Source organism: Chinchilla lanigera, unplaced genomic scaffold, assembly GCF_000276665.1.
Source record: "Chinchilla lanigera isolate Chin_1 unplaced genomic scaffold, ChiLan1.0 scaffold00066, whole genome shotgun sequence".
Taxonomy (NCBI): domain Eukaryota; kingdom Metazoa; phylum Chordata; class Mammalia; order Rodentia; family Chinchillidae; genus Chinchilla; species Chinchilla lanigera.
In genome coordinates, this window is record NW_004955467.1 from 453,278 (window position 1) to 470,086 (window position 16,809).

Genomic DNA, 16,809 nt, shown 5'->3' on the forward strand with positions numbered 1-16,809 from the left:
ACAATATATTCTGACTGCTCTTTTTGTTCCGTCCCCTCTTCCCCTCCCTTCAATCCCCGCCTTTTTTAACTTTTTTTTTTTTTTTTGGTACAGGGAATCAAACTCAGGACCTTGCGTTTGCCAGGCAGGCGCTATGCAGCTGAGCTATCTCCCCAGCCCACAATCTTTTTTTAAAATTAGTTTTACTTTCTATTATGACAGTAACTTTCATTTGTTAAACTGATATCAATATTTCAAATTACAGTACCCACTGTAGGCTCAGAGGCTGTCGACTGAGCACTCACATCTGCTGCTAGGGGGAAAATCTGGAAAGTATTTGCAATGTTTCAAGAAAGAACAGTATTAATACATTTTTCATCTATCTGGGAATTCTATATAGAAATAATCCAGAAAATCCTCTACAATAAGAAAGAAAAATACTATCTACACAAAGAAATTTACCACTGTTTAATTTATATCAATGAGAACCAAAAAACAACTGTCCATAAGGATAACAATGAATAATCCACTTCTAGGGCATTTCATATGTGTATGAGTGTGTATTAGCATACATAAATTACAAAATAACCCAGGAGATGGGATACGGTCACTTTGCAGATTAAAGAATTTAAACTCGGAAAAGTAACCTGTCCAAGGTTTATTCATTTATTTGGTTTTTTTGAGACAGCGTTTCACTGTGTTCAGGCTGGCCCTGAACTCCCAGCGATCCTTCTGCCTCAGCCTCCAACTGCTTGGATTACAGATGTGTACCACCATGCCCAACTTTTTGTGGTTTTTTTTTTTTTTGGGCAGGGGGTGCTTTTTGCAAGGTTTCATCTTTAAAAGTGTAACTTGAGCTGGGTGTGGTGTCACACACCTGTAATCCCAGCAGTCAAGAGGCCGAAGCAGGAGGATTCACCATGACTTAGAGGCCAGACTGGGCTAGATAGTGAGCCCCTGTCTCAAAAATCAGGGGGAGGAGAGAGCAAGGGAGCCATGGAAATAGAGGGCAGGGAGAGAGGGAAAGAGAAAGAGAGGGCAAGGGATGTAGCTAAGTGGCATAGCGCCTGCCCAGCAAGCATGAGGTTGTGAGTCCAATTCCCAGTACCAAAAAAAAGAGAGAGAGAAACATATAGAGTCGGGTGAAAAAAATCAGAGTATACAGTTGTCTTATTTCAGAAGAAGCTGAGGGGCCTCCTCTGCAACTGTGTGGACAGTGGGTGTGGGGAGGAGTAACTGCTTCTGCACTCAAGCCCACCCCACCACTCACTTGCCCAATGCCATGGATAATGGTGGCAGCAAAGGTTAAACAACACACTGGTTAAAGACACTGTACCACCTGCCCCAGTTTCTCCACTAGCCCCAAGGAACCACTCTGAGCACACTACTGCTGTGCCTGCCCCTCCTGAACTAGACTCATGAAGGGCAAGGTCTCAACTACTAGCTATCTGGCCCTCTGAGGTTTAGGGCTGGGCCTGACATGCACAGGTGTGAAAGTGAGCAGACAGAACTACCACTGTGAAAATGTGCTTTGAGGCCAAGTGTAATGGTGCACACCTGTAATCCCAGCACTCAGGAGAATGAGGCAAGAGGATCACTGAGAGTTCAAGGCCAGCCTGGAATACACAGTGAGTACAAGGCCAGCCTGAACTACACAGTAGGATCCTATCTCAAAAAAAGAAGTGCTAAGGGCTGGGGATTTAGCTCAGTGGCACAGCGCCTGCCTGGCAAGCGTGAGGTCCCTCAGTATCAGGAATCAAACTCATGACCTCACGCTTGCCAGGAGTGGTACGGGTGTATGATAATGACGATGAGAACTTAGATGTTGGAAACTGTAACAGACGAGATGCTACAAGATGCTGTGAAATACACAAAAGCTGAAATGCCAGTAAAACATCCTGTATACACCAACAGCCATATTTTTAAAAATGTATTAATGATACCACACTAGTTGAACTGAAAGCATTCATGAATCTGTTGTACTTAGCATGGATTTCTTTCCTTTTTTTTTTTTTTGAGACAGGGTCTCACTAAGTAGTTCAGGCTGGCCTTGAACTCACTATGTAGTCTAGGCTGCCCTCGAACTTGGGGTGATCCTCCCACCTCAGCCTCCTGAGTGGAGGGATTACTGGCATGCATCACCATGCCCAACCAACCAAAGATTTCCTATGGTGATTGCAGGAATGTAAAAGACTTATGAAAAAAAAAAACTTATGGAAAAGCGATAGGTTAAAACATGGCATAAAAACATATGCCTTTGTAGATGTAAAGACTTATTATGCTTTCAATTTAGACATTTATCCTGGAACTCAGCCATCAGGTCCTTATCTGTATAGAAATAGAAATACACCGAATGATACTGTGAGCAGACTTGTCGCTCCCATCTCCCAACTACTCAGAATGTGACACTGGACAACTGGTTCACCAGTTTCAACTGATGTTACAATTGCTAAGACAGCACAAGGTGACCAGCACAGGAACTGCACACAAGAACAAAGCAGAAACTCCAAATGAGATGTTGCAATTCCAAGACAGAATTGTATAGTACAACCTTTGGATTTCAGGAAGATATTACAATGACCTCATATATGGCAAAGAAAAACGAACTGGTACTGCTGATGTCAGTACTTCACCATGATGGAAATACTGACAGGGAAATCTCAGCAAAATGGAAGCCTAAAGTGGAAACTTCCTACAAGAAAACCAAAGGTGGATGTTGGTAATGAGTTCCACAGCAACTATGATGTCATTCGAAACACAAAAGCACTGGCCAATGGTTGTTTTACTTGACCCTAAACACGTGTGGCACAAATAGTTTACAAAGAAAATAACAAATGTAAAATAATATGGAGAAATTTTCTTAGAGGACGAGGACTGAAGCTCGTACGTAATCATTTACAGCAGAGGAAAAACAAAATGTTTCTGCCCAGGGAACTATGCAAAAAAAATCTGGGGCACACTGGTGACCTGACAGGTGAACAGGAAGGCACAGCACCATAAAGACCTAGTACAACAGGCAAACGAAAAAGATGCTAGCTCTGCCCTACAAGAAAGTACAGGAAAAGAAAGCATACGTGCTATCAGTGTAAGCGATACTTGTGTATGGAACATGCAGATGCCATATGTGAAGACTGCCTTGGGTGTGACAGTTGAAGCAAAGCTTATTTCTGTGGCACACTTTTGTGTTTACATTGTAGTTCATATAGGTTTTTATTTCTGATGTTATCTTTTAGGTTTTGTCAGTACACAGCTGATGTAAAAATACTGATGTCCATTCTAAGCACTCATTACATATCTGATATTTTTTATTGACCTTATTTCCTTAAGTGCACGCTGTACAATATAGTAGGAAGTTCCTGATAAAACAGAAAAAGAAGAGAGGCAACAAGACTGCCCCATAGGAAAGGAAAACTAAGCACACATGCTGTCAGGGTAAGTGAGATGTGTGCATGGACAATGTAGCTGTCACGTGTGAAGACTACCGTGGGTGTGAGCATATTATTGTGGTAGAGTTCTACTGGTATTTTCACTGTAGTTAAATACATAGAGATTTATTTCTGATGTTATCTTTTAGGTTTTCTAAGCAAGTACACAGCTGATGTAAACATGTTGATGTCTATTCTAAATGCACAAGCCAGGCGTGGTGGCACACGCCTGTAACCCCAGCACTATGGAGGCTGAGGTAGGAGGATTCTTGTGAGTTCAAGACCAGCCTGGGCTACAAAGTGAGCCTCAAGGCCAGCCTGAACTGCATAGCGAGACCTGTCTCAAAAAGACAAAAAAAAAAAAAAAAATTCTAAATGCACAATACGTATTAAGAATTTAATAATTTATTTTAACGATATTTTATGTTCCTGTTAACTACACACTATATAATAAAGAAACTCCTGACAAAACAGGAAGACCACTGAGATGTCAAGTATGTCCTACAAAAGAACCAGGAAAGCAAAGGACATGTGCTGTCGGTGTAAGTGGTATGTGTGTATGGAACATGCTGCTGTCATATGCAGACTGCCTTAGGTGTGACAACTGTAGTAAAGAATTTTTTTTGTAAAGTGCTATTGGTATTTTCATTGTAGTTCATATAGAAATTTATTTCAGATGTTCTTTTTTTACGTTGTACTCCAAATACGAGTCGATGTTGAAAATTTTGATGTTTTATATTTCAATAAATATTAAGAGCAGTATTTTTATGATTTTTTTCCTGTTAAGTACTCACGTTTAATAGAATAAAATGCATAAAATTAGCATTAAAAATTCACCAATAGAAATATTCTAAAGAATAAACATGGGTCTTATAGTATAAACCCATGTTTCTGCCCCTTGATGACAAAATTGGTCTCATGCTCCAGGGGCTATAAAGAGAGGCAGGTCACTGAGGGGAGCCATGGGAAGTGTGCTGAACTGAGTTCCCCATTAGCAACCAGCAGGAGGGGACTAATCCAATTTGGAACACCGATCTCCAAGCTGCTGAGAACTATCACCAGCTGCCTGTAACTTTGTGAAAGGGCACTGCTACCTGGTCAGGAGCTGAAGGGAGAAGAATAAAGAATCCTTTAGCTGAGTTGAGTACGGTGATACCTGTAAGAGTGGCAAGCTCGAGCTCAACCTTGGTATGAAGGCCCTGGGTTCGATCCCCAGTGCCACAGAAAAAAAATCCAGATGAGGGTTAAAGGTGTCAGCTCAGCGGTAGATCATATGGTAAGCACTAGGCACTGAGTTCAATCTCCGACATGAACAAAAAACAAAAAATTCTAGGTGATAGGAATTTTTCAGCTCCATTATAATCTTACTGAACCACTGCCATGTATGTGGCCTATCGATGACAGAAATGTCATTATATGGCACACGACTGAAGATAAAATGTTTCTGCATTTCTGGAAAAGTTCTAACAACATATTTTCAAATCATTAACATACACAGGACCGATATCAACAGAGATAAGTACATCATAAAAAACACAATAGTGGGAAGGGGAAGACTTTCTTACATTCACCATGCAGGAAGTATTCACTGAACACTCTTGGTTTAGGCATGGTGCTAGAGCCACTAAAGATATGGTAGTAGACACGAACAGGCTTCTTGCTCCAACAGTTTGCACAGAAAGAGAGAAGACAAACGAGACTTTCAAGTTAGAACTACTGGGAGGAAAATAACACAGGACAACATGGTAGACATGAATGGGTCTTCCTGTTTTGTCAGGAGGTTCTTATTATATAGTGTGTAGTTAACAGGAACATAAAATATTTAGACATTTTCTAGAATGTCTACCCAACGCTCATGCTGAAGGGTTGCTTCCTGAACAGCAGTGTTCAGAGGTTGGGCCTCTGGAAGTGATTGGATTACAAGGGCTCTGACCTCATGAATGGACTAAGCTATGGATTCACAGCTTAATGAGCTTTTTTGGGAAGTGGTGGGAACTTCTGGAGATGGGTCCTATTTGTAGGAAGTAGATCACTGGGCTTCAGCCCTTGAAGGGTACATTTCGTCCCCAGTTCCTCCTCTTATCCTCTCTTTCCTTCCCAGCTGCCATGAAGTGAACAACTCTGCTCTACCACACAGTCTCTGACACCACACCTGGCCTTGCCTAAGGCCCAAAGTAATGCACACCACGGACTGAGACCTCCAAAGCTATGAGCCAAAACAAACTTCTCCTCCACTGATTCGTCACAGTGATAAGGCTGACTACCAGTCTATTTTCTCATGTAAAGAGAAATACAGTATATATTTATACCTTTCTTTGTATTTTTGCTCACGTAACTTTTAAATGCCACCTTCAAGTTGAGTACTAGTGACTACTGTCCTGAACAACCGTAAGTCACTGGCTTTGACCATGTTTTCTCACCCAACTGAAAACATTTTCCTTTTCTCACCACACTTACTGATAGTTTCATCAATAATAGTTTGTTTACCTACTACAAAGGATGCTTTAAAGCACATGGATATTATACTGGTGATTTCAACTTTCCATGGCACAAGTCACTTGTATAATTAATAATCCCTAATCAATAATTTTGACAGCCAGAGCCGGGCAGATAGCGGCACAGCACCTTCCTGTCAAACACAAGGTCCTGAGTTCATTTTTCATTTGTTTTTTGTCTTTCTTTTTTTTTTGTTTTGAAACAGGGTCTCACTATGCAGTTCAGGCTGGCCTTGGGCTCACTTTGTAGCCCAGGCTGGTCTCGAATTCACAATGATCCTCCTGCCTCAGCCTCCTGAGTGGTGGGATTACAGGTGTGCACCATCCTGACCAGCTAGGTCCTGAGCTTGATTCCTGGTACCAAAACCAAATAATTTTGACAACCATGTTTTAATGCTCAGAACATGCTCTCTGGCCATCAGAGAGCTCTGTAAGATCTGGATCTCAATTAAGTATGAGTTTACATAGACATTATTTTGTTTTCCAATACTGGATAAATATTTAACATAGGGCCTTAGCACATATTAGGCTAGCATCCTACTTCTATACTACATCCCCAGTCCTTTTTATTTTGTTTTGATACAGGGTCTGATGATATTTCCAGGCTGGCCTTTAACTTGTGATCCTCTTGCCTTAGTCACCTGAGTAGGTGGGATTATAGGCTTGTGCCATCATCCCTCAACTAAATAGTTTAATGCTTATAAAAACCATAAAAGAAAAAAGCATTACTTAAGATGAACCATACAATCCTGAAATTGCAACAGGAATATACTACAGCCCTCTATTTCATAAACAAAGTTAAAAGCTACTTTTTAATTGTAGGGAAAGAAAAGAGAACCAGCCAGGGATGATAGCACATGCCTGTAATCCCAGCACTAAGGGAGGCTGAGGCACGAGGATCATGGAGAGTTCAAGACCAGGCTGGGACACACAGTGAGGTCAAAGCCAGCCTGAACTGCATAGGGAGACCCTGTGTCACCCCCCCCAAAAAAAAAGGTAGGAGGAGGAAAAGGAAGAGAGAATCAGTATTCTCCAAAACCTCCAAATTTCGGCTTTATCCCTTCTGAGTAGATTTGGGAGGTGACTCCATCTCAGTTTCCTAATTAACCACACACACCCTTCCTAACTCCTGGAGCCTATGTGGGAAACAAATGGCTTCCTCATAAGGCAAAGCAATTCTGGAGCGGTGACCCTTGGGCCTTCTGGCTCTCAGGAAAATCTCAATTTCAGCAGCTCCACCAACCAACATTTCACATTCCAATCCCGCTTAAGACCTAAGCCCTTGAGGCAATAATGAGCATCTTGTATATCTGACACTTGGACAGATGCGTCAGTAAAACTGCCACCTCCAACAATGTGCATATACTACAGATCAGCATCTTCCATGATTCCATTTTCCTCTTAGAGATAGTAAATTTCTCAACTGCTGTAATACCGCGCCGCCACGCCACACCCTACCCGCCCTGCCCTGGACTTACTGCCACAAAGACACAGGGTTCCCAGGATGTGCAGAGCACATGTGTTCAGCGAACCACCATGTCAAATGAGTTCCATCTCCCACCAAATCCCTGGCCCACCACCAAAGCTGGCAGAAAAGCCCCTAAAGGCTGGACATCTTCCCTGGTGGCTGGCTGTCCCTGCCCTTTCCTGACAAAAAGTAACCGCTGGGCCCCATTTCCCCCTCCACTCTCTGTCCAACACCTTGGAGCTTCCCTGCCTCTCTCTCTCCCCTCCCATGTTTTCAGGGAGCTCAGCTGGCTCTACCTCAGGAGCACTTCTGTGGGACACACTGGCTTGGGTTTCTCTTTTTCTTAAAATAGTGTATTTCCCCAACAAGCTCGGACTTTCAAAAGTAAGCCTGGGTTGGACTTCCTTTCTCAGATGCCTATCTTTTAAGTGCTCTCTTCTGTGTGTAAACAAGCTCCAGCTCTTCTCCCAGAGTCTGGCCAGCAGGGTTGGTGCCATGGCCACCCTGGTTTACTCCTGAGGTTCCTCTGCCATGGAGAATCAGCTTGTCAGAAAGTCCACTGCCCCTGGAGACTTGCCACATACAATATGACATGGTGACAAGAAGCCTTCAGATTCTCCAGAATTCTCCTATTCAGTTTAGAATGGCTACTTACTGTGGAGGAAATGCAACAGCCACAAAGGGACTTGGAGCTCTCTTTGGAGTCCTGCCAGGTGGACTCCTAGAGAGTGAAGCCACAGCCTGGGGGCTCCAGGCTCAGGTTCTACGGAGAGGCAGCTGCAGGACAGTGCCTATGACCACCACCATGCCAGTTGTTCTAGGCAGCTGCTCTCAGGCCCTGCCTTCTCCTCTCACCTGTACCACAGTAAGCACCTGAGTCCCTGTACTGACATCCTGCCCTGGATACCTGAAAAGAATCCAAAGAGAAACTGTCCTCTTGATGTTGGTGGGGGAGACACTCAAAGCCAAATCTGGATCCATCTCTACCTACTGTGTATGATTCTGGTCCTGTTTTATTTTCTCACCCTTATTTCCCTTTTGGCCCAGTTTCTTCTTGTATCTGTTTAATCCTCTGGTATTGCATGTGTTTTGCAAGCTAACTCAAATCCTTTCTAGAGTAAAGCAGGGCAAATACATTAAACAGCCATAATCCCCAGTAATCACTTCGTAAGCCAATGCCCGAGGGCTGTGAGGAGAGCAGTGGCTGCGCGAGGCCCTGGAGGTGAAGGGCTCGCTAACACTGCTCTGAGAGAAGACCTGAACCACACCACAGCTGGCTGCCCCGTACCCGACATGGTGCCAGACAAGTGTGACTGCCAGGTCATCTGGAGAAGATGAGGGCCGGGTGGCAGCTTTCACACGGGGAAAGCCGCACACCAAAACCTTGGCTCTTTAACAGCCTTAAAGTTGTTCTGATTTACTAAAGCAAATCAAAGGTGACAAGGACTTTATCCGGATTTCCTTCCTTTCTTTTCAGAAACAGGGATACTGGCAGTTAAATCCTCCCACACAAAAAGTCCAAGGCACCAGGTTCGCGGTACATCAGGACAGAGGGTACCTCACCAGAGGCTGATTAAGGGACATCAGCAAAAGAAAGCCACGATTATAGTGCTAGGTAGGCATCACTGCCTTCCACTGCTCCCAGTGGGGGTCAAGCCAGGGGAGGGGAGACAGGACGAGGAGGACACGTGGCCCCAACCATCCACACAGCACAGCAGTAACCCTTCTCCTCAAACTTCATCCTTGAATCTTAGCATCTTCACAAACCCTCTGTCACCTCTGATGTGACAAGGTTCCCGCTACTCTCAAGAACTTTTGTAATTTCTTTACAACCTACTAAGTGCTGTGGCCAGCAAAAGCTGAGCAGGTGACAAGGTCCCTGGGTGAACACAGGCTGTTCCCACCCAGGCCCCAATCCAAGCTGGCTGCCACTTTTGTGATCTCGGGCAAATCTCTCAACCCTCTAACCTGAGAGGCCTCCTCTAAGCCACACAGCTTTGGTCAACACATAATAGTCCCAAGCTCCACCTGTGTGCCGGGATCATGTGAGGGTAGTTAACTCCGGCAAGCTGAGGCCTTGGGGTTGGAGAGGCAGCCAATGTGCCCTGAGCCTTCAGGTAAATACGAGTACAGAGAAGCCAAAGACCTAAAAGTCAGAAGCACCAACTATGCACCCTTTTCTGCCCAGAATTCTCCCTCATACTCCAGACATCTCAACGCCTCCACCTACATGTGTAGTAGACATTTCCACATGCCGTCCACCCCACACCTGCTGCACCCAGTCTCCCAGCACTCTCACATGCCTCCAGTAAGTGGCTCCAAAGGCCTGGCCATTCCCCAGACTCCTGCAGCACACCAGGCTCCAGGTCTCCCACCTGGACCAGGGCAGTGGCCTACTCCTGCCCTGCCCCACACAGAGCCAGAGGGATCCTCCTAACCCTTCTCAGCCTTAATTCAGATGGGGAGCTGGGGAGAGGTGGTCCTATGTTCAAACCACCTCTCCCCAGCTCCCCATCTGGGTGAGTAAAGCCCCACAGACCTTTTGATATAGACCCAGAAGGCCACATGCCAGCTCATGGAGCAGAGCATGTGGCCTGCAACAAGGTAAGTACAGTGAGGCCCTTCTGATAGCCATCTGACATTGCTACAACATCTAAGCACTGACACACAAATATCTGGCTGGGTTAGACTAGGAATTTAAGGAATGTTCCTTGCTAGAAGTAGTTTGAGAGACTCCGCCCTCTGCCCCCTGCAGGCCAGACTTTGCAGTGTTCCACGCTGACCCTACTAGCCACTCTCCTACACTGGCTCCAGCCTCCCTGGCCACCACGCTCTTCTACAAATGCCCTGAGCACATTTCTACCTCAACCTCTACACTGCCACACCATTCCTGGGCACACTCAACCTCTTCCTCTAATCCTCCTGTATTCCACACTGTAAGTCACACTCACTACTCCCCACACACTCACAGGGTTGTCTTGGTCTTGCTGTTTTCCAGAGCACTTACCACATAACATGCCTGTATTTATCTACATTATGCCTTCCTTTCCATTTTTATGCAAGCACCATTGGGTAGGTGCCCAGCACAGAGCCTGAGGTGGGAGTGGGTTCAGGACATCTGAAGAAGGGGAAAGTGGCCAGGAACAAATGTGCCAAAGGGAATGTAGGAGCCCAGAGCACAGGTGGGGTGAACTGCAAAGACAGAACCTAAAGCTTTGCACTGTAGGCAGACATCAAAGGACCTGAGATATGTGATGCTTCTTTGGGAGGACAAGGACCAGAAGGACTTGGTGGGGGGCGGGGGCGGCTGAAGAAGGAGACCAAGGTGAACCAGGGAAGGCTCTATCTGCCTAGACAGAAATTCAGGGATGACCCTGCCGGCAAGATGGCACCTAAAGGCATAATTTAAGCTCTAGAACCAGAGCACAGGATAAAGATGAGGCTGGATGTAGGTGTAGGCTGAGAGGAAAGAAATCAATCAAAAGACTAGCACTAGACTCGAGTAACAGAATGAGATGAAGGACAGAAAGTGAGAGATATCCATGGTCAGTGAACGTGAGAGATATCCATGGTCAGGGCAGCGTGGGAGAGGAGGGGTAAGAAAAAATGACATCTGGCTCACAAGAGAAAGTTGTCCCCAAACGCCATAACTACCCATCAGGATAACAGTCAAAAGCATGAGACACTGTCCCACCATGGCTGCTCTCATGCAAGGAGGCTTCTCAGCAACTGGCTACCTCTGCTCCTATAAGGTCTAAATCCTAACAACTTCCTCACAAACATCTTTCATGAGTCACAGACTCCATTTCAGGAGACCCTTTTCTGAATGGCTGGTAATAGTTATTCTGTCTTCTCAAAGGCTAGATTCCAAGTGGGTGTGCTCTCCAAATCCACCTACATAACAGTCAACACAAGAGAGAACAGAAAAGTACCCCCATGGTATCACAGGGCAGCTGAGGAATATGGAAAAGAATGCTAGTACCAGTTAGTTAACTGTGAACCGCAATTCCAGGTAACATTTGTTTGCTGGAAATTCACCCAGAGTATAAAAAAACTGTTAAATACAAAGATACTCGTTTCTATCTTTAATTCATACCAGAGATAAAAAAGAAGAGAAATCCACATACTGTACACCTTGAGCGACTTGTCTGATTTGGGGGTAGCCATCCAAGCAGAGAGACTCACACAGGCAAAGGTGCAGAGGGAGGACCAGAGAGGGCCCAGCAGAAGACAACCAGGTCTGGATTTAATAGGCAAATGTTGCCAGGCATGGTGGCACACACACCTGTAATCCCAGCACTTGGGAGGCTGAGGCAGGAGGATCGTTGTGAATTCAAGGCCAGCCTGGGCTACAAAGTGAGCTCAAGGGCCAGCCTGAAATGCACAGCAAGACCCTGTCTCAAAAAGACAAAGAAGAAAAAAAGATATATGTTCCAAGAAAGCCAGCAAAACTATAGGAACAGATAAGCCCAAAACTAACTACCACGGTTCAAGAAACCTTACCTTACCCACATAGGCAGACTATAGGGGAAAGAAAGGGCAAATTCTATGAAGTTCTGTGGGAACTTGAGTATGCAGCAGGAGAAATGGGCATGTAATTCACGTACACATTTTAAAAAGCTTTGACCTTGACATTCTTTTCAGTACAAAGCTGCTCCTCCTTACATTTTCTAAGGTCAATGTAGAAGGAACCAAAATTCTATATAAACTGTTAGGGCAAGACAGGGAAATGAAGGAAAATATTTCAGAGCTAAGTACAGTGATCACACAAATACCAAGTCAAACAAGCTGTAGTATTAATGAGGCGTGAATGAACAGTAACGGTCTCCAGGGCTGATTAAAAGGCTGGCTACCTTACTGGGAAAATCACACAAAAGCTTGCTGGCAGAGCCCCTTCTGGTCAGAGTGGAAAAGACAGCTCTCTTCACAAGCATAGGCCCCACCTCCAGCCAAACGAAGATTAGACTGAAAGTATCTTCTTATAGGCACCAGTGAAAATCTGCTTCTGGTTTAACCTACAACAGTGTAGGCTCTGACCAGGATACATTTTTAATTAGTTAAAAAGAGAAGCCCCATTGTGAGTTACTCATTGAATTCAGCATCTCCAAACACCATAACCTGGAACTGACAGTACAGCTAACTCTCCATTTACTCAGGTAACAGGGACTTCAGGAGTGACAGCAAAAACAGTCCTACTGGATAATCAGCAAGGCATCAATGGCTGCATAAAGGACGATGGCTTCCAGTGACCATCAACTGAGAATCAGCACTGTGAGGTTTAAATCAGACATTTCCACTTCAACAAATCAAGTGGTCTGATCTACCATCACTGGCAGCAGAGCCCTCTCCAGTTTGTCGGGACATGAGACACGGGGAGACCAGGGGCCATCACCCACGCCTACCCAAAGAGCACTCCCTCTGCTAAGCAAGTGGTATGTGACCACATGAAAGGGAGCATGGGTAGGCCAAGATCTCCTGGGAGGTATGTGTAAGAGGGTCCCAGGCTGCTGGAGGTTTGACTGCCAGGCCCAGCAGGAGAAAGGGAGAGAGTTGGCTGTACTGGCACAAGCACCCCCCAGCAAGCTGCCCAGTATTTCTAGGAAGGAGAAAAGCAAACCGCCTTCCCACCTCGGGCTGCGCGGTCACAAGTGAGGCAAGGCTGGGCCCAGTCGCCATTTGGGCGGGAAGCCAGCCCCAGGTGCGGCAGAAAGGGGTGGCGGTGGCTCAGTGGCTGTAGCTCCTCGCTCTGACTCAGGGGGGCCCCTGTGCGGTGCTGAGGGCACAGCGAGGCCTCAGGCGCTGTTGGGCAGGGACACACACACACATACACACAGAGAGAGACAGACCATTAGAGGATGTGCAGCAGCCCTGCAGGGAGCATGGGCTGAAGCCACCCAGAGCCCTGCATCACCCTTGCTGTCCCCTGCGCTTGGAAGCTAGTCATGAAGAGCCTGCTGACCACAATCTGACACTGATTATGCAGCTTGGACTTAAGGTCTGAGGGAACTAGAAAACTTTAGAGCTGGAGCATCATTTAGCCCACTGGAAGCCCAGCAAGGCCCATGGCTCTGGCTCAAAATGAGGAGGGGCCAGATCAAAGAACCAGGCTCCTGTGCCCTCAGTCTCCTTCCTCCATGTGGAATGTTACACAGACTGTTCATGAAATTGATGCTTTTGCAGCTCCTTGCTTTGTACCCTCTGGCTTCTGAAGAACAATGACTGTAAGAGGCATGGGAAAAACAGGGCCAATCCCCTGACCACACGCCACAGCCACAGCAGTGTAGAGCAGGCAAGGCAAGGGGATGGGACTACGGCAATTCAAAGAGAGCCTCTTCTGGGGGGTGGCAGAAGGGTTCTTGACAGAAACAAAGCAACTTCCCTAAAGGGCGATGGGGGCGTGAAACTGAGCCCCTGCAGGAGAACTGTGAAGATTAAGGTTGAATCATTTTCAACTGGTTTCACAGGGGTAAAAGCCATGCTTGAGCGAACAGTTCAAACTAAAAGAGGAAATAACTACAAGTGACACAAGAAAATGCTAATCTGCTCCATACTTAGTACAGAATTCCTAGAGACAGGAAGTCTGACTTTGATATGCAAATCTCCCAGTGCCACATTTCTCAACTGGTGGTGGCAGCTGATACCAAGTCTAATTGAACTTGCAAAAGCAGGAAACGTTGGTAAATGGTCTGGTGACAAAATCATTAACCAAGCAAGGGTTGACAGGGATTTGTCGAGCTACAAACAACTTCCTTTAAAAAAAAAAAGTTTTCTGTTGTGCTGATATAGTGTTATTAATTCCAAAAAATAAAACATGGAATGGAAATCTGCACTTTCGTTTTTGCAGCCAGGAGTTACAGTTTCTGTTTCATTCCTGTCCCACCCCACAAGGCCACCACAGCCACCTTGCTGAGTGTGGGGTCCATACTGGCCACAGAGCACAGTGAAGGCGGAGGAAGGGCACTATTCCTGGAATCTTTCAGTGAACAACCAGGATGCCAATATGGTTCAGAGAACAGCATCCATCACTTCCTGAACACCATTTCTACTCCCATAGACCTCTTCTGAATGAAGGGCAAAGGCTTACAGTGATCTGACATGAAAACCCAAAACATAGGCCAGCTCTGTGCACAGATATAGCCACCTAACCAAATCACAGAGACTGGAATTCACACTAATCACCGGTAAAGGTTTCTTTGCATTTTTCCCTTTGACACACAAGAAATCCAATCTCCACCCTGTGTGATTCTGAAGTAGAATAATACACTGAGCAGTTCAAGAGACCTACAGCTCAGTCAGTAGAAAAACATTTAATACAAGATTAAAAAGCTGAGTGTGGTGGCGCACACCTATAATCCCAGCACCCAGAAGGCTGAGGCAGGAAGATCACAGTGAGTTCGAGGCCAACCTAGATTACAAAGTGAGCTCAAGCCCAGCCTGCACTGCACAGTGAGACCCTGTCTCAAAAAACACAAACAAAATAAAACAAAATATTAAAGAAATATGATTATCAAGAAAGAGCATTCATTTTCTTCTGGCTACCAGACTCAGTTCCCCACTATTAGAGCCGAACAATTCTTCTGCTGGCAGAACTTCTCAGGAGGAAAATTCTAAGACCTACCTTAGTGTCCATCTTTTTCTGAGAACCCAGGAAACCACAGAGGCCACTCTACCCACATGCACCAAGGAGACCACAGAGCACTCAAGGGACTCAAAGCCCTTTAGTGACCGTATCTCAATCCAGACTGAGCGCATTGTTGTCTGGGTTGCCAAAAGCTGAGAATTTAAAAGACAGTCAACAGGGTAGAGATATAGGGCAGTGGCAAGTGCAAGGTCCTGACTCGATTCCCAGTACCAGAAAAAAAAACGTCAAGTCTGGCCCTAAGGTGGTCACTACTCCCTTAGCTTCAGGGCACTCATAATACCATACTACCTACCTCCCCCTCCCCTGCTGCCACATCTGTACAAGGTGCCAAATCAGACAAGGGGCAGGGAGCACTTTGATTACTCACAGCCATGATAGGAGGCTGGAGATCCTCCAGCCTTGCCATACTCCTGCTCCGAGTAGCTGGTGGACAAGTTGGGCTGACTGGAGCCACGGCCGAAGGTGATTTGGTTGCTGCCCATGCCAGTGGCCACCTGGGCCATGCGCTCTTTGGTTTTGAGAGCCTGGGCCCGCTCAGCCTTCAGCCGTTCCTCATCCTTGAGGAGGGCCACCAGCTGCTTTGACTTCTCACGCACATTGATGCCCTGGTCCTTGCCATCACGGTCAATGTACTGAAAATCCTTCAGAGTCTGGATGGCGAAGATGTTCTCACGGCACTGCTGGGCCACACGCTCAGAGCCTGTCTTGATGAGGTAGTCCAGCAGTGTTAGTGCCTTGTACACATGCCGCCAGTTCTTGCCATGGTCATTGAGCCGCTTCCACACCATGCTCATGATCTCTGAGAAGGCCACCACATTGTAGGTCAGGTCGGCAATCTCAGTCATCAGAGAGCTGGACGGGCCCCACGGGTCATTGGAGGTGGCTTCCCGGACTTTAATTTCAGCCTCTGAGTAATTGTTCACAATGTTTTTCATTTGCCGTCTGATAGATGAAGTCGTCATTTTTATTTTTCTTTGTTACAAATTTAAAGCCCTTCAAAGAGAGAAAATTTCCTATCCTTGGTAAATCCACGCCCTACGAAGGTCCAGTTTCCGTAATCAAGCTGGAGTAAGAGCCTTGAAGTCATTTCCTCCTCTGGAGCCTCAGATCCAAGAAACTAGTCATGACCTAAAGAGAGAAAACACACTCCACTATGACACAAGCAGCCCACGAGGGTGAGAAAGCCTGGCCAAGATACTACTGTACCAAGTGTGACTGGGTGAGCTTTGTGAGTAGACAGACTGTCCATCCTGGGAGGAAAGAGTCCATCCTGCTTTCAAAGCTAAGACAAGATCAGTTACATCAGTGCTAGGTGTGGTGGTGCATGCCTGTAATCCCATCACTCAGGAGGCTGAGGCAGAATGTTTGCTGAGAATTCAAGGCCAACCTGACCTACATGGTGAGTTCAAAGCCAGCCTGAACTGCACAGCAAGACCCTGTCTCCAAAATAAAGAAAGAAATAAACTTATTCAATAAAATCAATTAATAATGAATAACATTTAAACTCATTTAAGCCTTAAAAAAAAAAAAGACCTATATTTTCAAAAGGCCTCGTTTGGACACTGGCTATTTTGTGAGTTGCATTTGCACTGCCAGGCACAATATGGGCACTGGAAAGCTGAATCAGATTGTGTGTGTGTGTGTGTGTGTGTGTGTGTGTGTGTGTGTGTGTGTAAGCACTGGAGATTAAACCCAGGGCCTCGCCTATGCTAAGCATGCACTCTACCACTGACCTACATGCAGCCAAACCCAACAGCTTCAAAATTCCATGCAGGGCAAGAATGTCTCTCATTTCAGGGT

The 16,809-nt window shown here is 45.8% G+C and overlaps 1 protein-coding gene across 3 annotated transcripts in view; it reads right to left on the reverse strand.

The window, feature by feature from the left end:
- Epn2 (epsin 2) overlaps positions 1-16,809 on the reverse strand; it is an 86,568-nt gene that overhangs the window by 33,936 nt on the left and 35,823 nt on the right. For 2 of the 3 annotated variants that reach the window (XM_005399277.2, XM_005399274.2), the window contains exons 3-4: positions 15,377-16,137; positions 12,996-13,166 (exon numbers count right to left, since the gene is read on the reverse strand). In XM_005399277.2, coding sequence (XP_005399334.1) covers positions 12,996-13,166; positions 15,377-15,971 — 766 coding nt within the window. In that variant the 5' untranslated portion in view covers positions 15,972-16,137. The remainder of the gene's footprint in view (positions 1-12,995; positions 13,167-15,376; positions 16,138-16,809) is intronic. The other variant, XM_005399276.2, reaches the window with a different exon arrangement.